The sequence below is a fragment of the Opisthocomus hoazin genome, chromosome 2 (assembly GCF_030867145.1).
Source record: "Opisthocomus hoazin isolate bOpiHoa1 chromosome 2, bOpiHoa1.hap1, whole genome shotgun sequence".
NCBI lineage: Eukaryota > Metazoa > Chordata > Aves > Opisthocomiformes > Opisthocomidae > Opisthocomus > Opisthocomus hoazin.
Window position 1 is genome coordinate 67,981,745 of NC_134415.1, and position 21,875 is coordinate 68,003,619.

Here is a 21,875-nt window from a genome sequence, read left to right on the forward strand (position 1 = left end):
CCGTTTCAACGCGAGCAAAACCACAGTCCAAACGGCGCAACGTCATTTTCGAACTGATTTTGTGCTGCTTGGAGCTTTCCAGGTCCAGCACGGCTTTGCGTGCGGTCCGTTCCGATTGCGGGGGGGGGGGCCGTTCCCCCCGAAGCACGTCGCTGACCTTCGCTCCCCCACCCGTCGGGGCGGGGAGGGGAGAGAGGGGGAAGCAGCGTCTCCCCGCGGGGTACCGGGGCCGGCACGGCCGGGCTGGCCGAGCCGCGGTGGCACCGGGGACGGGGTGCGGGTGGGGTGCCGGGCTGCGCTTTTGGAGCCGTCTGGGCGCAACCCACTCCGGGGGTCCCCGTTTCCCACTTAGGGAGCGGCGACCGCCCCCACGGCGGGGGCACGAAGCGAAGAAGCGGGGGAGACCGGGGAAGCGCTCGTTCGCCTCGGGGGCTTCCACCCGCGGCCGCCCCCACTGGGGTCAGAGCTCCCGTGGGGCCGGGGGGGGTGTTAGGAGGATTCCCTCTGGCCGACGCGAAGGCCGGACGCCCCCCGGGAAGGAGCCCGGCAGGTGCCGGAGGAGCGGCGCGGCGGGGAAGCGGGGCTCGGCCCCGAGGGGCGGGGGACGCGGGGCGGGGAGCGGGCACCGCGGCTGCGGAGGGCGCGCTGCCCTGCCCCGGCGGGGCCGCCCCGCCGCGGGGGCGGGGTGACCGCTGCACCCCCCCTCCCCTCCCCTCCCCTCCCGTCCCCTCCCCCCCCGTCTCCGCGCGCGCCGGGGCACACGCAGAGGCACGGGCGGCCGGCGGCGCGCGGCGGGAGGATGCGGCGGCCGCGGCCCTGGGCGCTGGTGCTGGGCGGGCTGCTCTGCGCCGCCGCCGCCGGGCCGCCCCCGCCGCGGTACCCGCACGGCGCGGTGCTGGACGGCGCGGGCGCCTACCGCCTGCGCTGGGGCCGCCGCGGCAGCGCCGTCGCCTTCCGCCTGGAGGTGCGCACCCGCGGCTACGTCGGCTTCGGGCTGTCGGCCGGCGGCGGCATGGCCTCGGCCGACATCGTGGTGGGCGGCGTGGAGCGGGGACAGCCCTACCTGCAGGTGAGGCCCGGCTGCTTCCCCCGCTCGCCTTTGTCCGCCCGCCTCCCCCCCGCTGCTGCTTCCTCGGGACGCCCCTCTTTCCCTGCCCCTCTTTCTTCCGCAGCCTCCTCGCCTCCCTCCCTGCCTCTTCCCCTCTTCCTTCCAGCTTTTTGGTTACCCCCGCTGTCCCGCCTTCCTCTCCCCCCCGCAGGAGCTGTTCCGTTGCGGTCCGCTCCCTGCCAGCCTTCCCCCCAGACTTCTGCGTGGGCTTCGGCAAAGGCGTCGGGTTTCCTCCCACTTCACCCAGAAGATGCAGCGGCCCGTTCCCCTCTCCCCGGGCGCTCGCTCCCTCCCTGCCAGCCCCCTGACCCGGCACCCGCGGCGGAGAGGGGTCCGACGGCAGCGTCCCTCCCAGCCAGCTGCCCGCGCCCTGCCAGCCAGGGGACGGAGCGCGTCCCCTTCACAGTCCCGCTGGCGTGATCCCGCCATCCCACCCGCTTCCCAGCCTCCCGGTGCGCTCGTCTGCTGGGGCGCGGCCGGTCCTGCTCCGGCCCCCGGTGCGGCTCCGGCCCCCGGTGCGGCTCCCCGCCTCACCCGGAGGGGTTTCGACCCGGGCGTTGAAAAGGACTTGCAGAGTAACCACCGGGGCACCCGGCACTCGTCTTCGGTCTGGTAGAGCAAGCCCAGAGGAGCCCAGCTGTGCTGGCGCAGTTCTGCAGGTGTGTTTCTGTAGCCGTCCAGAGCTACGGCTGCTCGGGACGGGAGCGCGGGACATGGGCTCCGCTGGTGTTTCCAGCGGAGCATCCTCTCCTAGAAGCACCGGTGGGGAAGGGGCCGTGAGAGCGGAAGGGACCCACGCCTCCGGTCCCCGCTCAGCGACCGGAGATCCAGCCTGGGGGAGTTGCTCTGGGGCCGGGGGAGCAGGGACAGCGTGTCCCACAGGTGATGGAAGGGGGAACCAGGCCCGGCGTGACCACTTGTCACCTCCAGTGGCCCGAATAATAACTTAGAGAGGCAATTCAAGAGCAGAGCGACACCCAGTTGTTAGAGTAATGTCTAGGAGAAATTGTGGGTTTTTTTCATCATGTGAGAGCTAGTTGATCTTTGAGGCTGCTGCTTAACTTTTGCGAGAGTTTGCTTTGAGAACAGGGGTTTTTACTAAACTTTTGTCATAAGAAAACTAAATGCTTATTATGTTCCCCCTGCTACCAGTCAAGATTTTATAAAATGAAATCTCCAGAAAAAGAGAGTTTTTAGCATAGGTATTTCCCTTTTTTTCCCATTAGTTCACTATGTGAAGTTTAGGCAAATATTTGTTTTATCTAATATGTCAGACTGATGATTTTCAGAGTACTTTTTTCACCATATTTCAAAATGAAAATAATTTTTCCGAAAGCCTTAGCCTAAATAAATCACTAATGATAATAAAAAAACCCTATTCTGGTTATCAAGCGATGCGCTCTTAGCTTACAGAATGTAAGGCTTGCTGGAGCCTTACATTTCAGAAGATACACCTATTAACTGTTAAAAGAAGCACAAACTTTGTGCTTAGTTAGTTCATAGATACTATTAGGGTAAAACAAGCCTTTCAGAAAGGCATCCAAATGTAGTGTAAAGACATCCAGTGGTGGAGAATCTGTCTCTTCCCTTGATAATTTGTGACAATGGTGAGTCTTTGCTATTCCTGATTTCCAGTATTAGTTTTCAGATTCCAGTTACGTATTTTCTCTACTACGTTAAAAAGTCTACTCTCCTCCATCCTGCCTCCATAAAGTTATTTATATGCAGCAGTCCAGTCACTGCTCAGTTTTCTGTTGCATAAAATAGATAGATTGAGCTCTTTAAGCATCCCACTGCAGGACATTTCCCCCAGCACTCGAAGCACTTCTGTGGCTCTTTTCAGCCCCTCTCACAGGTTTTCAGCATCCTTTAAAAATGGCTTCATACAAATTCCATTCTTCTTCCAAAGCTTTTATTCACTGACATCCCATGACAAATACAACTGAGCTAGAAAAGGGAAGGGCTGTAGCAAGCACCTCCTGTTACAGAACGCTTGGTATTTTTCCTGAAGCTCTAATTTAGCACATGAACATCTGCTGTGCTAAGTTCTATGAGTTATTTTGTTGAATGTTTGAGTAGGTAAGGCACAGAAGAAATGCTTCCATCTGTTAAGCTTGCTTGCAACCTGAGGTTTTCTCCATCCCCACTTCTTTTTCAGCTCTAGGCAGCAAGGTTTCTTTTCAAAGGGGACTGAGGTCTTTTAAAAACTTGCTCAATTAAAATATTTCTGTATTTGCACCCACAAAGAAAGGCCAGAAACACGAAGAAAAAACAAAACTTTTCCAAAGGCTTTTTTCTGGCCAGTCAGCGGGAATTGCTATAAAATTAATAACTTCTTCTAGAATGCTATTTCAATAATACAGAATTCTTCCCTTTGCTGGACACACAAATACAGTTAATATATAAAAACACGTTCTGTGTGAAGAATATATCAACATCATTTACATTATTTACTACTAAAGAAAGAAGTTTTTATGGACAGTACCCTTGAAAGTATGTGGTTTTATGCCTAGCTGCACTCTATAAAGTATGTACACCCTATAATGAAAGAACTTACTTTTTGGTTTTAGAAATATGGTTTTATTCCATGATCACCAGTCGGAAAATGTGCATCGTGGTCTAAACTCTTAGGAGGGTCATTTTTTGGTTTCTTTGAAAGTTTTGAGATGCTTGTTAGTGGCCTGATTTTCAGAAGATGTTGTGTAACACCTTCATGGACTTTCAAGTGGCCATTGAAATTGCTACTCTCTTGGGAGAATTTAGCCTCCCCCCACCCCCACAATTCTCTCTTGTCCTTTAAAAATAGAAAGTGTTCTTGAAGGAACGAGTTCTCTTCTGGGAGCAAACACATAAATGTAGTTAGACTACAGCCGTCAGTAAAGGTAAAAGCAGATATGCCTTAGTCTCTGGAAGACTGGTGTATTGAGGTAGAGGAAAACTTCCAGACAGATTTCAGAGAAGAGGGAAAATGTTTCCTGTGGCATTTATTCTTCATGCTCTCAGGGCAAGTAGATGCTATTCCCGCTGTCAGCAGGCAGCACTTTCCTTGAAAAATTCTGGATATCCAAGATTAGGTTTTACTTTCTCAGTTTTTAGGAATATCCTGAACTTAGGTGTAAGGAGTTTTGTGTTTTGGGTTGTTTTTCCTTGTTTGAGCTGTATTTAAGCTAAAAGGGTGTCTGGCATAATAAGTAAGGGCTAAAACAATTTGAAAGTCTGAAGTTTAGTTCTCTCTGAATAAAGCCAGGTGAAAAGTGTTTTGACATTGTGAGAGAAGAAGAACAAACCTTCATGGTGCACCAGAGTAGGTTTTTGGAGAGCGTTGAATGATCAGAGAGTTATACATTTACTATTCTAAAGTTGCAGAAGTTTGGTATTTGGAAAGGGAACCCAGACATATTTTGGGAGGATGCAGAGGGCACAGCACGAATGCATATGTACTTACATGCATAGCTTTGCTGTAACGTCATGAGGGACTGTCCTGGTTTCGGCTGGGATGACGTTAATTTTCCTCCCAGTAGCTGCTGTGCACCGCTACCAAGCGGAGGGAGAAGAAGAGGGGGATCAGTGAACAAATTATTGTCGCATGTTACGGAGAGCCTGGTGGTGCTGGCAGATCGGCAGATTGCGCCGGATTTGGGTGAGCGTGTTTGGCAACGAGTGGAAGATACCAGTTGGGGCTGGCGGTGGAAAGCTTGGAGCTGCCTTTGTCTCTACAGAGATGGGGTGTACTTGGAAGGAGAGTTCTTGCTTAGCAAAACGTTACCTTGAAATACTGCCATGGTCACTTGCAGCATGTGTTACTCTTCGTAAAAGTTCTTGGGGCAGCCTTAGCTTTTGCATCTAGTTTTCTTTCCTCTTTTCTTCTTCTCTTTTTTCTTTTTTCTTATTTAAATGCATCTCTTTTGTGCTTATGAATTGACACAGCATGCATTTTCATGCTAGACCCATGCTTTTTTCTTGGTCTCCACCCCTGTCTGGAATTGTGCATCCCCACCCACAGCACGTAGCTGCTGAGAGCCCCATTTTGGGGAGAGTAATCCTCCTTGATGAATGCCTATTTTGTGCAAGTTATACAAGAGGGTTGCATTGTTAGAATCTTCTGTTGAACTTGCACAAAAATAGTCCCTACTCAGGGTGAATAGGGACTGTGTGTCACTAAAAAGTACTTTATTATTCATTACAGCCTTGCTTGTTAACTGTCACCCAAACTAAAGAATATCTGTTATCAAATGTATCCCATAGAGTTAGCTTAATTGCTCATAGGGAAGTACTTGGAAGAGATTTTAAAGGACAGAAAACAGTGAGCATTCTCTGTACTTAACGATATGCTGCCTTTAAGTGCTCTCATGCCAACAGCAACAAAAGAAGTGTTTAGAAAACAACTTGAAAGGCATCAAGAGGGAGATGCAAAGTGAGTGCCACACTGACATATCTCGGTTGGTGCTTTGTTGGAGGTATTTCACGCCTTTGGGCATTGGGGCAGAATCTCCAGATGACTAATGAGTCCCTCTTGGCCGCGATGTGGGGCATAAAGAGACACTCCAGTGTACATCTCCACCGGCTGGGTGCTTTGTAGTTCCCTTTCAGAGGGACGATGGTTAGGACAAGGAAGCAACAGTTGGCGAACAAAAGATGGGAAGAGTTCTGTAGCTCTTGTGTTTTGCAGGCTGGGGGGGGGGGGTGTTTTGCAAGGTTTTTTTGTTCTTTGTGGTATTTTTTCTTGCTCTTTGGATTTTGGAAACGCCAAGAAAACGAAATTTTCTTACAACTCCCCCAAAATAAGTACTTGGGGCAGGATGGAGGTGTAGTCACTGTGAGTGATGCAAAGGCTTAAAATAATGGAGGAATGATTTCACTCTTGATATAAACAATTATCTTGGAAGCCGGAGAGGGAAGAGGGGAGATTTTCCAAGGCACATACAGAAATTTTGGAAATAAGCATCACTAATAGTTGTGCTTGAACATCCCTGAAGTGTTTTTAAAAATTCCTCATAATTGAAGTAATTAAAGTAATTAAAGCGAGAAAACTTGTACCGGTTAAATGTGGCTCCTGTCTAAGCAATGTTTCTTGTGATAAAGTACAACTGTGAGATTGGATCACGCAGCATCTCCTATTTACGGGATTTTTTCCCCTTAGAACACATTGCTACATGTTTTATCTAGTCTGTTTGTGTTAGGACAGCCTTTAATCTAGCTTTATAGCTTCTGATATAACTGGAATATAACCTCTTAAATCATCATTTATTCTTGATGTAAAGACTCGGATAGGTCCTTGGGACTCTGCTGCAAAGTCAAATTATCCACGCCGATAAGCGATGTTGTATTTCAACTTCTAACCACTCGTGCTTCTTACACCTTTGTGTGCTAAATTAGAGAGCTCTCCACATTTCAGTGTTTTCCATTTGCATGTGGAGAAAATGATAATTTTATATATCCAAGGAATGCCACAGAAATGGAGGGGTGTTGCTGCTGGCTGTAGGCTACTGGGAAGCCACTCCGGGCAGCTTTTAACTAGATACAAGAAATACACTGAGGTGTACTCAAGTGACTTGCAGTTTGAATGAGGAAAGACGTGTCTCTAAGTAGTAATTGTGTTTCATGTGTAAAAAATACACACCCTCTTTTTACAAAGGAGGTATATGTACATGTACACACACATACATGCGTTATCTGTTTCTGTAAACACGCAAGGGGAAAATGTGTGTCTTTGTGTATATGTGTATGTCTGCGTTTAAAACACAGACACACCCACAATTATTCGTTACAGACAAAAACCTTCTGTCCTTGTTAAAGTTAGTAGTACACCTGAAGTACAAAAGCCACATTTACTCCAGTGTAATTCAGTTTAATTGGAATTGTACCGGGAATCGCATACAGCTTCTCAGAACTGCCTGCATGAGTGAGAGCCAGGCTTCCTAGCAAGGAGTGAATCACTCCATACTAATCTGCTGTGTTGGTAAAAATAAATCAATCAATTGGTAAATTATTACAAACAGACTGCTCATAGGGCAGCAGCTGAACGTACCTGATCCCAGTTACTTTAGGAACTTCTTACAGCTACTTGATTGCTGTCACTGTACCCTTTCTGTGGATATTTTTTCATTTGGGGCCAATCCCGAGACTGGATCAGTCAACTGGAATGCTCTCAAGGTGTTCGTATATGGAGCAGTGATGCTTTCAGACTCCTGCTTCGTGTTAGTTTACTGTGGGTGGGCTCTGTTTTTCCCTAACATAAGAGCATAGTAAGATCTTTGCCTGAAACTCGAGCTGAAATTTATTTGAGGTTGCAAAAAATTTGGTTTGCTTATTTGTAAACTCAAGCTCTGTTTGCTGCTTGCCAAATACAATGTAAAAACAGCTTCTTCTTGGTGGTAACATCCAGTGTGTGCTGGAACCATGAGTAGCAGGATTCCATCTAAGTTAAATGCAACAATAAAAAAGAAACGTTAACCACAGTTATTTTGTTGGAAACCCAGAAAGACATAGCTTGGTGCTTATTTCAGACAAACATGGTCAGTTCTTTTGCGTACTGTAGCAATTTATTCATCCTATTTGTACTAAGATAGAGCCTCTCCTGACCCAACTTTTGTCTTGGTTACAGCTTTCCGATTACTTTTGCCGAACTTGTCTTCAACCCTGGTCTTAGGCGTCAGTTTGAGTAGTTTGGGGATGTTCAAAACTCCAGGGATTGGCTACAGACCATAGGTGAGGGCTAGTTGCAACAGGGCTTGTTTTTCCCTCATTTCCCATTCCTGGCTTGTCCCTTGACTTGCTTGCAAGTGTTAAATCGCTGCTGAAATGGAAGCGATCTCCTGGTTCGGGAAGGGCAGCGTGCGTAAGTCCCGGCAGCAGAGCTGCTCGCAAGCCGAGCCCGCAAGGCGATTGCTGGACGGGGCCACAGTTTGAGAGTTATTCTATGCTCCTTGAGGTTGAAGGGTGCTGTATATCATTTAGGATGGGAAATGGGTGTCATAAACAAAACAATCTTCTACACTCTAAAGATCTGGGGAGGGAGTCCCATAAACACCTGTCCAAGCCTGTGATGACAGCTGGGGGTGCTTTCGGGGTCAGGCTTCCCTCTGCAGCTGTGCTTACATTCTCGAGGGATAAAACAGCCTCTTTTCACATCCTTAAGAAATTATTCTCCCTGACTGTTTGTAGAGCAGCAATCAGAAACCATATATGTCGCGAAACATTTTTGTAAGCAAGGGAGAGGTTAGTGGGATCTGGAAAACAGTATAACATGATCGGCTTCACATCTGGAAAAAAACTAAAATAACTTGTACTGTCAGGAGCATTTTTCATTTTCTGTTTGTTTTTTCAACTTCTAGGTAATGTGAGCAAGGTGATACCTAATTATTTGACTGGTTGCACAACTCAGTCCAGAGTTTAAAATGCCAGTTTAAGCAATGTAATCAAAGGAAGGGCAGAAACTTTAAAATGTAAATGTTTCAAATGTAAACAGTCTGCATAACCAAATTTTGAAAAAAAAGAAATCTTTGCTATTATGTAGCATGACCAATAACACTTCCAAAAATTTGTTTTAAACACTATTTAAATAACCAAAATAAGATGTTCTTACTAGAAAAATATCGTCGTTTAACCCTGATCTTCTCTTTCTGTAACTGCTCACACTTTTGTAAAGTTGATGTGAAACTTGGCAACTTTGTCTTCACTGAATGTATGATACATGTGTTCGGGTGTTGAAGAAACTGAAGAATCTGGATGGAAGTGCCAAATCAGAGTACAAATCCATGTTTTCAGGTTTCTGCTGTGAGTGTTTTAGAAACTCACTTTTAAGGGCTTGATAATTATTGCAGATCTCTGCTGGGATGCCATGAAATTCCGGGGGACTTCTCTCAGCATAATCTATCCTACGAAAGGCACAAGTTTTCTAGCTAACTCTATGGGGTGGCAAAACCAAATCTGTGTAAAAGAGGTTGTCACATATGAGCCTTTTCCTGCCTGGTGGGAAGGAGAAGCTGTTCTAATATGAGGCACATATCAGATCGTCTGTGATAGAGATCGAAGCGCTGTAATTCTCTTCATGAAGATGTTGCACTCTATTCTTTACCGAATTAAATGATTGAAACTTGTGAATTCGGATGAGTGCTGTGCTGTTGGTGGTCTGGCCCTGAGATGGTTTCAAACCGTATTTAGATATCCTCAGTTCAGCCGAAGCCCAGATGCTTAACGTGCCCTCTCTGGCCTCTGGTGGATCCATCCTCTGTGCTGTCCTTTGGCCTCAGAAGTCACTTTTCAAAGGCCTTTAGGGGTTCCCAGCTTTCTCCTTTGACTAGACACAAGGACTCAAATGGAGTGTAGACTGTCCAAATGTGGTGGTTTTTATTGCATGTGTACCATAGGAGCAGGACTTTCATTTATTCTTATTTTTCTACTTTGAAAGGAAGCACAGGAGATGTATAAAGATACAGACATAGATCTATGTAGGTATATATACAACTAACCTTTTCTCACTTTTCCAAGATGCTGCTGAAAAGGATGTGGCATCACAGTTTGTCAACCTGTCTTCATTTTTTGTAACCGCCTTTCGTTCATTAAGTTTTGTACACAAGCATGTCTTAAAGGCTTTTAAGCTCTGGCTAGTAAATTGAGCAAAGTCTGCGTGGTTTGACTGAAATCTTTGCGAACAGAAAGAGATCAGTATGTTTCCTTGTCAATGGGGCCTTATTTTGTTTTCAAACTGGTAAATGAATGATTTCCAGTAAATGGAAATGGAACGATAAACCAGTTTCGTTTACCCCAGCCCAGCTCTGCTCCGCAAGGAGCAGCCTGGGGCTCGCCTGGAGCCCGGGCTTTGGGACCACCTTCCCCAAGCACGCGCCGGCAGGCACAGAATGAGCCCCCTGCAGTGAGCCAGCGCTGCGACCTGCCTCTGGCATCCAGGAGAGTGAAATAATTACACTGACAATCAAGTTATCAAGGCACATCTGAGCTAATACCTTAATTACACAGCTTCTTCCAGTTATTTTTGCATTCTCCCCACAGGCTCATGGAAGTCAGGGCTAAATCACAAGAGGTTTTTTTTGGTTGTGGCTGTGTGCTCTAGACTCGTTAAGAAATGGTGAAGTTTACCAGCAAAATATTTGAGTGTGCACACCTAACTTTGCTTCGCGTTTCTGAGCTTTCCTTCGCAGCACAGCGGTTTCAGGCAAAGACTTTCAGCCTGTTCACATGAGGAAAACCTATTCTTGGATTTGTATTCCTCAATAATTCAATACAAGGGTGCTTATCCTAATACAAAGATGCCTTCCTTCAACTTAATGTAACATTTCAGCAAAGATATCACACTTTAATAACAGCTGATGTTTACAAAGTTACACTTCTCGTCCAGACAAGCCCTTACTGTTTTTAAGACGGAAGCAGAGATTCCATAGAGGAGTGTTTTCAGAGCAGGGATGGTATTGCGTATAGGCATACACTGCCTCTTTCCAAGCTCTCATGCAGGGATGAAGTGGAGCATTTTGAGCCCAGAAAGTACCCATCTTCAAGTACCATCCCAGAACAGGCCTATTATTTCCCTCTAGAAAAGCAAATCCAAAATTCTTTCTCTAAACCAACGTAACTCGACAGTTCCCTTTCTTTCAGCATACAACTTCATGTCCCAGACCCCTCTTTTGCTCTTTATGGTGACTATATTTCCAGGTGTGTATTCTTTCACGTATTATGTGCTCATTCATTTGTAGTTGTGGGAAGTGCTGTCAGGAAACAAAGGACTCTTTTTTGGTACCTTTCAAAATTTTTGAAATGTAGATTTGTTTCAGAACTGAAAAAAACCAGAGTGTTTCAGTAATTTTGTCAAGACATGATTAAATCTGAATATTTTCATACTGATAAAAAGTGGTCAGCTTTCTGCCCTTTTCTTCTTTGAAACTGCATCACGACTGAGATAATTTTATACAAATTTTCATCCAAATCAGTATACCTTTATGGAACGTCTGGGCATGCAGTGATTTGTACATCTGTAAAAGACAGACCAGTTTGTGAGCTCTGACTGGTGTGCATGCGGTCTCTTGGACACCCACAGATTTCTAGGGTGGGGTTAGGTGTAAGATTACAGCTCCTAAATGATCCTTTAGTGAATTAATAAGGTATCAGCTACTTTTACGTGTATCACAATACTTGGATGTAACAGTTTACAGTTTTTCAGCTTGGTTTTCTCCGCTTTAACAAAAGGGGAAAGCTAGAAATCTCTCTAAAAGCAAATGGAGATCCAAATAGCTACAGAAGTAAATGCCCTCCGGGAACAGCCAGCGCTGCGTTATTCTGTGAGGATGCTGCCCGATGAGTGGCGTCTGCCTGCAGCCTGTTCGGCAGGAGAAATATATCCATTAGTTAAAAGCCCCCCTCCTCATCCCAAACCGGGCAGAAACAGCCGAAACTTGGAAGGTGGGCGGCCGGAGGAGGTGCATCTGAGGCGGTGGCGAGCCCTTCAGCCCTTTCCAGCGGTCCCAGCTGCGCGGGGCCCCAGGAATTTGGGGTGAGGAGGTTAATGACCCGGCATCGCCTCTCCATTGTACCCGGCCTCTGCTGAACCCCAGACGGGGAGCGCTGCTCTTGCAAACAGCTCCTCCCCTCCAAAACCCCAACCTAACCCCAACCCCAGCCCAGCACCTTTTGTACGGACTGAGTGCTTCCCGTGCTGGTTAAGCCGTGGGGTTTCTGGCCCCCGTCGGTGTTCATTCAAGAGGTTTGCTTTTTGTGGGGAAGAAAAGAAAGAAAAAATTGGGAAAATGGGGAATGACGATATTGTTCATGTGAACAGTAAGTGGAATCTGTTCTCTCTGTAATTTGCCCTGAAGTTCCCGACACTCCAGTCATGATAAATCAGGCTTCTGGGTTGTTGAGTACAGCCTTTGTTTCTGCAGTTACGTACAGGCAACATGTTGTTAAAGTTGCTCAAGGCATTCTTTAAGCTCCTCATCAAGGAGAGTTGCTTTCTTGAAGATTTTTAATCAAAAAAAAATGCTCAGTGCCACCGCAAATTTGTCACAAAATTGTCAGTACTGGACATGAAGTTTCATTTTTCATTTAATATTAAATTTAAATAATGGGCCACCTTTTCTTTTCAACAGGATTATTTTACAGATGAAAATAGAGTACTAAAAAAGGACCCTCAACAGGATTACCATCTGGAATATGCCATGGAAAACAGCACACATACAGTATTAGGTTTTAGCAGAGAGCTGCACACTTGTGACACAAATGACAAGAGCATAACGGTAAGAGGCTCTGCCTATATGTAGAGAGATAAAGTAATTAACAGAGGCCAAATGTGTGTGTGGTTTTGAAACTGGATATTAGAATCTCACTTTAGTAAGAGGAAAGAACTAGAGAATTAGGGAAACTCCAAAACATCTGTTTGGTCAGCTTAAATTAAGCAGGTAAAATACTTGTGCTAGTTTTATTAAGCTCTTACATTTTAATTTCATTCTTCTACTTGAATGCATAGTGTTCTCTAATTTCCAACACACCAGGTGAACAGAGGATTGAAACAGGGACCTCTGGGCCATCAGGTCCCTTATCCCACGGTTACAATCATTCAAGAGATGCCAACTTGAGAAATGCTTTTTAGGTTTTACGCTAACTTACAATTGATCTTAAAGGTAGGCTTTTTTAAAAATTTGGAGCATATATATTCAAAGTATATTTTTGGTTTTGTTTCTTTATTCAAAATTAAGAAGTTCAAAAATTCGGTTGAAAAATTTGATGATAAAACTCTTCCCATGGTAAAATACTTTACATCGTAAATTCTCCTGTTGCCCGAGGGACTGCTGTACTTTTTCCTAAGCACAATTTTAAATTACATGAAGTTGATGACTTCTGTATTGGAAATGACAGATTGATTAGAGAGCTTTTCATGGCTTTCTATGCTTTGGCTTGTTTTCCACTCATTTGGAAGCATTGCTATAGTACTTTAGTGCTGTTTTCATTATCTGTGTTTTCACAATATGTGCAATAATAACGACATGTGGAGCTAAAAGATGCAGGAAGCAAATCCACAGCTGTGTAAACTCCCAGATTTCCAGGCAGTCAATGGAGCTATGGTTTTCACACCTGCTCCAAATTCTCAGTGTAGTTTCACATCCTGGGACACTTCAGGATTTATTAGAGTACTTTGTCTCAAGGGTGATTGTTGCAATCTGAGAATGGTTTACAGATAATTGATCTGTGCTGTGGCTGTAGGTTGATTTTTAACATGTAAGTCTGTTCTGTAATTGAATGTCTGTCTTCCCTTGCATGTAAGGACAGCAGTTCACAGAAGGTATTCACATCTTTACAGAGCTGAGCTTGTAAAATGTTTTTGGGTGAAAACCTTCTGGTTGTGGGTCACAGAAGTGACATCTCCAGAAAAATTTTTTTCATATGTTTAGTTGATTACGTCTTTATGAGTCTGTTCTGCTGTTTCCAGATATGATTTAAATTCATGACATTAATGAAGGAATCTGTCAGAGATTCGACTTCTGCATATCTCCAATGAACCCTATGAGTATAAAAAATTACTAATTTTAAAGGCAAAATTGTGTCAGTAGGTGACTGCTCCACTGGTATAATTGTCATTGTTCAAATACAGCAACACCTACATCATACCTATCGTAGGAATTACGTGAACTATGTAAGGAAGATATTGTTCCTGTTCCTTATGGACTTTTGGGTTTGTTTTTTTGTTTGTTTTTTAGGAAAGCACAGTGCGGGTAATATGGGCCTACCACCACAAAGACATGGGAGAAGCAGGTCAAAACTACCATGGGTCTAATCGTGGCACAAAGAGTCTACGTTTACTGAATCCTGAGAAAGAAGAAGTCTCATCTGCCTCTTTGCCATACTTCGACCTAACAAACAAAGACGTAAGTTACTCCGGGTTTTGGGTTTATGTGGAGATAGGGATAAGGTGGCAGCCAAAGCTTCAGGCTTACGCAGTAGTGTAATGTGACTTCTATAATATTGTGTTCTTGCCCTTTTTATTAAGACAGGTGCCTGTACCAGACAAGGATACAACATACTGGTGCCAAATGTTTAAGATTCCTGTACAACATGAAAAGCATCATGTGACAAAGGTGAGTGATTCTGACTGAGCAAATTTAGAGGAGCTCAGATAATGATTGCATTTCAAATGAATTCTTACACTTTCAAAATTTGTTTTGCTACTTACTGGAGTGAAAACAAGACCTCTTGTCTGCTTTCACAAACATGGGTCAAGTGTATGTGTATGTGTGACCAGGACCTGATTCTGGTGTGCCCTGACAACCGGCATGCATTGTGACAGAGCCCCTTTCTTTCTCTTCTCCCTTAAGAAAATGAGGTTGAAAATTATTTCTGTCTGTAAACATTTCTGGCAAAGACAAAGTAAAATTGTCTAAAAGCATGTTCCATCAAGTTTCTACTTTTATATAGGAATTTAATTAATTTATTTTAGCAGAGAGTAATTGTAAATTAAAAAATAGTTAAACAGTGAAGCTTGTCAAATAAAGGGCTGAGTTCTTATCTGATTCCAGTCACCTCTCTTGCGATGAACACAGCGAGGTTATGCCGCATTACATCACGTGAGCACTGACTCCATTATCTTCGGCTGTGTAAAAGCCAAATATTGTGAAAAAAAAGGATGGATGTTGTAGTTTATTTAAAAATTAATGCAAACATGTAAACATCCACACAAGGTTCAGCAGGATCCAAGGTGATTTCAAAACCCCCATGCCTAAACATGTTTTCCTAGAACACATTTTCTAACTTTTCTTTCAGTTTGGAACTGAAAGATGAAGAGTGCTGGGGGAAAGAAGGTTCTCACATTCCTTCCCAGGAGCAGTATACTGAAGACCTCCTAAAAGAACAACTTACTATTATTGTTGTAAACTGCTTAAGATAGCACAGTGAGACAGCTCTGGCCGTCATTTTTATCTTTCTTTGAACCCATGAATGCTTTTAAGTGCACAATTCTAATCCATTTTTTGGATTATTGTCAATCATATTTCTTCAATGCATTCAGTAAGACTGAAATTTTAAATGAACTCAGAGAACTTAACATGCGATCTCCAGCGTATGCCTGAAACATACCTATAATTATTCTGAAATATTGTAAGTTTCCACACTTAATAAGAATAAAGAATTGCAAGGTGCAAATTGCTGCCTTCAGGTACTTGATCTTTAATTACATGTGAAATTTGTGACAGCTGCTTTCACAGATCTGTACAAAAAGCAGAATTTGTTTGTAGTACAGTATGTGTGTCAGGATTTCTAGCTTTCTGCTTTCAAGTGAGAGAACTTCAGAATGGTAGTATCAGTAGCATGTCCTCCATGGTAAATTTGATGGAAGTTGTAGATAGATGCTGTTCTGCTAAAAAGTTCTCTGGAACTACTTCTTATTTATATTTTCTTAAGTTATTTTTTAGATGTTTTGTCTCACTGCACATGTGATTAGTCATTTTAAAGAAAAATTGTGGTTTGTTGAAGCTAAAACATGATTTTAGTTCAGAAATACATCAACTAATTTTTCAGAATAGTTTTATATTCTTTATTTTTACGATAATGTATAAAGAATATTATAATTTTAGAAATCACATTTTGAAATCAGCAAATTTTTTTTATAAAGTTAAAAATTAGAGTAGAATCCTCAGCCATTTTCCACCTTTAGAAAAGTAAACACATTTCATCTTGCTGCTTAGAGAGAGAAAAATGATTACAGAAAGAGAGAAGAATTATATAGGAACACTTCCTTAGCATTTCTTTTGAGGGGCACAACTTATATTTTATACATGTGACTTTTGTAGATGGCACACAGAGAGTTGTGGTGGAATTGAATCTATGCATTCTTGCAAACTGATTAAACATTTCCTAAAGCCTGCTGATGCACAAAGGATGGGGCTTATGGGTACTCAGAAGGATATTAGCTATGCAAACAAAGATAGAATTTAACAAAGGGGAGGACAGATGAATTATTTGCCCTGATCAGACTATCTCTGTCAGTTAAATATTTACATAGATGTTGGTTCTGGATTCCTTTTGTAGCACCGTTTTCATACAAACCTACACATCTCATTTTTACACACAGAAAAAAAGAAGTTTAGAAAATGGTGCAAAACGTCTCAAGTATAGTTCAATCTACTTAACTAGTGCACGTGTGAGCTGACTTTAGCCATTCCTGTCCTCCTGTATGATTTTGTGGAGCACTGAAGTGCAGTTCAGCTCTTGTTGGACAATGAGTGCCATCAACACCATGGAATTGTATGCTTAGCTGTGCATATGTGTAAATCGGCTGGTGGTCTGGAGTCTCAAGTAGGTGCAACAGCCACAATAAGATTTTTTTTTGTGCTATTCAGCTGTTCTCTGTCATTCCTTTCTTCTTGAAAATTGCTCTCAGTGTTTTCTAATAACATATTTTTTAAAATATCAGTTTCATCAGGAAAGCGCAACACTTCAATGAAGGAAACTGTCCAAGAAAAAATTAGACATATCATTACAGGTAGAAGCCAAGCCATTTAATCATCTCTGGTTAACGAGTGCCAGATTCTGAATTAAAAAGAATTTTTTAACTTCCATTGACCATGCATTATTTTAAAAAAGAGTACCTATATGCTGTCAGGAAGAACACATTCAAAGCATTTACAAATCTATTTCCTAAGTGCAATTTAGTGGTGCAACAGCTGGTCAAGTGATAACACTTGGTCTTAGGGTGCACTGGGTAAGTGGTAACACTTGGTTTTAGGGTGTATCTGCATTTTAGTTTGGGTGAGAAGCATGCTTTTGAAGCAAATCTTCAAGTTATTCTTGCTTACTTCGCTGTGGTTACTGCCATGGAGCCATGGTGGAGCTTGTGAACTGAATCCCTTAGGGTGAAACTCAGCAGAAGTGTGTGAGCCAGGAGCACAACAGAAGTCTCCCAGGTGGAAATGGGCTGTCGGTCCATGGAACGGGTCCAGCCCTTGTACAAATAAAACATTTCTAATTCTGGATAGTGTGGATGTCAGGACCACATCCTTTTCCTCATTTGTGCTTTTTTTTCTTGTGGAAAAAATGTCCCCCAAACTAAATCGCTGCATGGACACTGAGAAGCTGTTCTGCAGATGTTCCAGTATACTGCCTTTGCCTTCTGGGTAGCTGAGGCATGGTCCTCCAGCTGGTTGCTCGCATGAGCAAGCAGTTTATCTGAAGCTAATCAAAGGGATTGTTTGGGTAGCGACTGCGAGGTCTGGGTTCTTCCGTTGGCCCAAGGTAGAGAAATAACTAGCATAAGAGATCTCAAAATCAGTCAAAGGTAAATTATGTAAGATCTTATGTCTTTTCTTTCTCTTTACGTAATATTCACGCTGCTTTCCTAGAACCTCAGGTAGTGAGAAACAGCGTCTTTTCACTGACTGTGCTTGTTCAGGCTGCACTACATGACATGTAGATTGTGCAGGAGATAACTGTAATCTTGCGTTCATCTCGTAGGTGGAATAAGGACATGGATAAGCAATTTCTCCTTATGCTGCACTTAGCAGTGGAGAAAAGAGCTTCACTGCGATAACGGGGCGCTCACCCAGGGTTAGGACTTCTCTATCTTCCTTTGTTTCAGATCTCTTGCAACTTCTTCCCTAGGGAAGAGATTGTGTCTTCCTACAAGTGTCTACTCCGCCTTCTGTTACGAGATCTTCTCTGATGCCTCTGGCAACTTCTGGAGAAATAACTCATAATAACATTATACCTGCTAAGAAATAAACCAAATTAAGATGATTTCTCAGTAACTAGGCATAATAGTGATAAGAGTTACTTAGATTACAGCCAGTGCCAGGCACCGAGCTGGTTTTGTGACTGACGGAGTGCATCACTCATCAGCTTCGGGCAGCCTACCTGGCTGAGCAGTGGCTGCTTGAAAATTTGTTCAACTGCTACAGGTTTTCTTTCCCATGTGTTTCTTGTTAGCAGCACCAATTATCAGGTTAATAGGCCAATTTTGAAAATAACAATAGGCAGAAGACATGAAAGGGATTGCTTGGAGGTAATAGAAGGCAACTGTCTTCTTCAAGTCAGCTGTTGGCCGGGTGGCTCCGCAGTGGTCCTGGAGTGGTGGAGCCCGGCTGCTCTTCATGGGGGAGAGTGCACATTGCAGCCTGTCTGCAGCATCCTCCTGCAGATCTGTGTGCATTGGCCTGTTTCATTGCTTTGAGCTTCAGGCTGTGGTGCGTGCCTCAGGCGTACTACCCCATGGGGATTTTTACTTCTCGCACATATGGAAGTTAGCCAGGAGCTTCCTCAGAAGTAGCTCTCAGAAAAAAAGTGCTCCACTTCTCAGCCCAGACTTTCCCGGAGATGGGTTTAAGATTATTTCTTGCTAGGATTTTTGCAGTACTCTGTAAATACAGTTATTTTGACTGGTCCTGAATGTCCCTCTTACTCCATCCCTAAAGAAAGTTCTGTGGTTTCACTGACTGCACCTGGGGAAGGACCTCTGCTCCAGCAGGACCTCTCAGAGGGAAGGAGGGAAGGAGGCACCCGCTGGCAAAGCAGGCATACAGGCATGGCCATGCACAGACCCCCTCATGAAAAGGTTTCTGCATCCCTGCCGAAGGTGTGGAGAGCCCTTGCAGGCAGAGTCACTGCTGCACCAGGGCTGGCAGCAGGGCTTGCCGGGCGAGGGGGCTTACCTGGGGGAGCACGTGCTGAAAAGGGGGGTCTGGGCAGTGCCCTCACTCTTGTAAATCACACCTTTTACCAGGGTCTGTCTTATTGCTCTTTTGGTTTTAAAAAAGAATTGTTCAGTAGCAGGAGCCTGGAGCTTCTGGAGTCCTTTGATTGTTGTACCGTTGGGATGTCTGATTTTCATGATTCTCAGTGTGCATGGATATGTGTGTGCTGACACAGCTGCCTGTACTTTGACAGCTTGTAAGATTATTTGCTTGTGATTATTTTTTTTCTGCCTATTTGCTGAATTTATTTTTTGCTTACTGTGAGCTAGCATCATGCAGATGTTTACCAGCAGCATGAAAGCAAAAATTTGTTTCACATTTGTAAGAAATACTTCCCAGTATTTCAGTAAATACAGCTTTTGCTGCATGTTTAAAGCTTGTTTTTACTGCTCTTTGCACTTGTGGTTATACAGATACAGGCTTTTTTTATTATTGTCTTTAGCTTTCAATACTCTGTGTCTTCCACTGTGTTTAATTCTATTGCTTATTAATGTAACTGCATCTGCTAAAGATTCATTCCTTTACCTTCACGTTAACTGCTCCCATGTGCTCCACCATTTTTTCCACTGTGATTAAAAAACCTTAAGATACAGTATTTCCTCTAGTGTCTCTAGATTTTCTGTGAATTCTGTATACCTGTGGTCTCCCACTATACCTGATATTGTTTAATGCTCTCTGTAAACTTCTGAAAATTTACAATATTTACTGGTGAAGGAATGGTATGTATATTCTACATGCCAGACATGCCATAATCGATTTGTGTGAAGATTTTCAGCTTCAGTGTACAACATGTCCATGCTAGTTTCAACACTCTGTAAACGTTCCCTCTTTATTTTCTTGATTTCGTTGAAATATATTGTGTTTTTGTCAGGGAAAGGCTTCAGTAGTAGTAATCCCATAGACAAAAACATGTCAGACATTGAATTTCACTATTCAGAGTAGCAAAAAGAGTTCATGTAAAATAACAAATACAGTTGTGTAGTAGGGTCATTTAGCTGTATCTACACGCCTTTTCTCTAAGAATTACTCATTTTCCTATAGTTCCAAACTTTTTGGGTTTTTTGTAAACTAGTATAGTGAGAGAAATACTGGCAGAAAGGCTGCGATGCGGCTGTGCTCAAAAGCATAAAATACTTCAGATTCTGTAAGAGAACTTCTTTAATGGATTCCCAGTTTTAGAGAGCATTTTGGCATTGGAAAGGAGGATAGTAGGTTGCATTTTGTAAGTTCTTCAATGTTTGGATGCGTGTATAAAGCACTCCTTACTTGTGCATTATTTGAACCTGCTTATGAGAATTAAGTGACCAGGTTTAGTACTACTGAAATGGGGAAAAAGCCCCATGCTGGGGGTTAGGCTGTGTGGTCAAAATTCAGTATCTCTGAAGTACACCTCACAAATGCAAAATTAAACTCAGACAACATATTAAAGACAGTAAATTTCCAGCCACGAACATGAGCTTCCTCTCATCTGACTTGACTTATCTACACATCTGAGCCAGCTACTTAAATGACCTTACAGTGGCAAAAATAACTGTTTGTATCAACCTAGAGGAGCTGTCTGAAATACATGAGCTCAAGCATCCCCTGCATGGTTCAATCTCTTTCTGTTGAGTAAAGAGAGAACCCAGATAACCAGTCTGTATTAGGTATGTTACTCAGATGGATGAATCAGGGGACACATGTGCCACCAAAATGGTCAGGGGACAGAAAAGATTGTGGTAGGAGAAAAAATTGCAAAATAGATATTTTTATTTTAAATTTGCCTTTAGGAAAGATGGATTTTTCTCAACCATAATCCTATGTAATTTTTTGGCACTGAATTTAGGATGTCACTAGTGAAAACATGCCAAGTGTATCACCAGAAAAAACTTAATTATTTAGCCCTAACTGAGAAACGTTACATTAGGCATATTTTTATATAAACACTGAAGTTTTCCATTGTTGATCTCCTTAGAAAAGGGAGCCTCTTTTTAATTAAAGAAAGGTCTGTATTAGAGCACACCAGCAGCTGCCAGTTAATCTTCATGTTCAGTTTCAGAGCAATCTCTGATAAGGAAGTAAAAACTCCAAAAAAACTGGTTGCCAAGGGTAACTCTGCTTTTTGACAGTGGAATGCTTTAGTAATACCAAAGACCCCAGTGTGAAAATACAAAGGGACTCCAGTTTAAGAGACTGATTGATTGAAAGCCAGAAGGGCAGCTTGTAGCCTTCGGTACCTAAATGAGGGCACTGATTTTTAACTGCAGTGATACCAGACAGTGACTGCTTGTTGTTCTCTGGCTTGAACTTTTACATTCTGCTAAATGTGATAACTCTAGCAAATTGCATCATGCGGCCTGACACAAACAAATGCTCTGTATTTTCCTGTATGTTCCCCTGCAAAGCAATTTCAGCCTCGGTAAATTAGATTGGCAACTCAACGATCGTCGTGCGCTGCAGAGCTTGCAAGCTATCCGCCCTTTGATCCGGAGTGCTGCCGCTGCAGTGCAAGCCTGAATTGGCCCATTGGGCCTCGCAGTGTTAAAGAATTATATGACTGAGCTGGGTGGAAATTAGAAGTTTCGCAAGCAACTGTCTCAGGAAATGACAGAAATACTGTCTTCTCTCATATTTTGCTAAATTATTTCATATGTAAAATTATTTCTTACATTATTTCATTCTGTGATCAGAGGTGAAACTACATATGACCACAGATTTTACTGTCACACCAAACTTTATGTTTCTTAGTGGAACATATTCTTATTTTGTGGTAGTCTTCTTCCATTTCACTTACATGTCTTTGCAATAAGAATACTTAAACTATGCAGCTGTTGCTGCATTATTTATTCCGTACTTGGTCTGCAAAAGTAATCTACTGCATTTCTGTCATCAGCAAACTTGAACATCTAGTTAGTTTAATCCTGTTTCTTTGATTTTTCTTTTTTTTTAAATTAAAACAACATCCATCCATTATGGCAATGTATTGAGTATGCCAGCATGTGGTTGGAAAATATGTATTTTATGTGATTTTTCTGGTTAAATGAAAGTCAAAAGTTATATAATTTCTAGTTACATACAAGTGTGAGATGACAGGAGCCTTAAGT

The 21,875-nt window shown here is 43.3% G+C and overlaps 1 protein-coding gene across 1 annotated transcript in view; it reads left to right on the forward strand.

Moving 5' to 3' along the window:
• Nucleotides 1-799: 799 nt before the first annotated feature.
• MOXD1 (monooxygenase DBH like 1) overlaps nt 800-21,875 on the forward strand; it is a 50,136-nt gene continuing 29,060 nt past the window's right edge. The window contains exons 1-4 of the mRNA XM_075446719.1: nt 800-1,069; nt 12,208-12,354; nt 13,813-13,980; nt 14,107-14,190. Coding sequence (XP_075302834.1) covers nt 800-1,069; nt 12,208-12,354; nt 13,813-13,980; nt 14,107-14,190 — 669 coding nt within the window. The remainder of the gene's footprint in view (nt 1,070-12,207; nt 12,355-13,812; nt 13,981-14,106; nt 14,191-21,875) is intronic.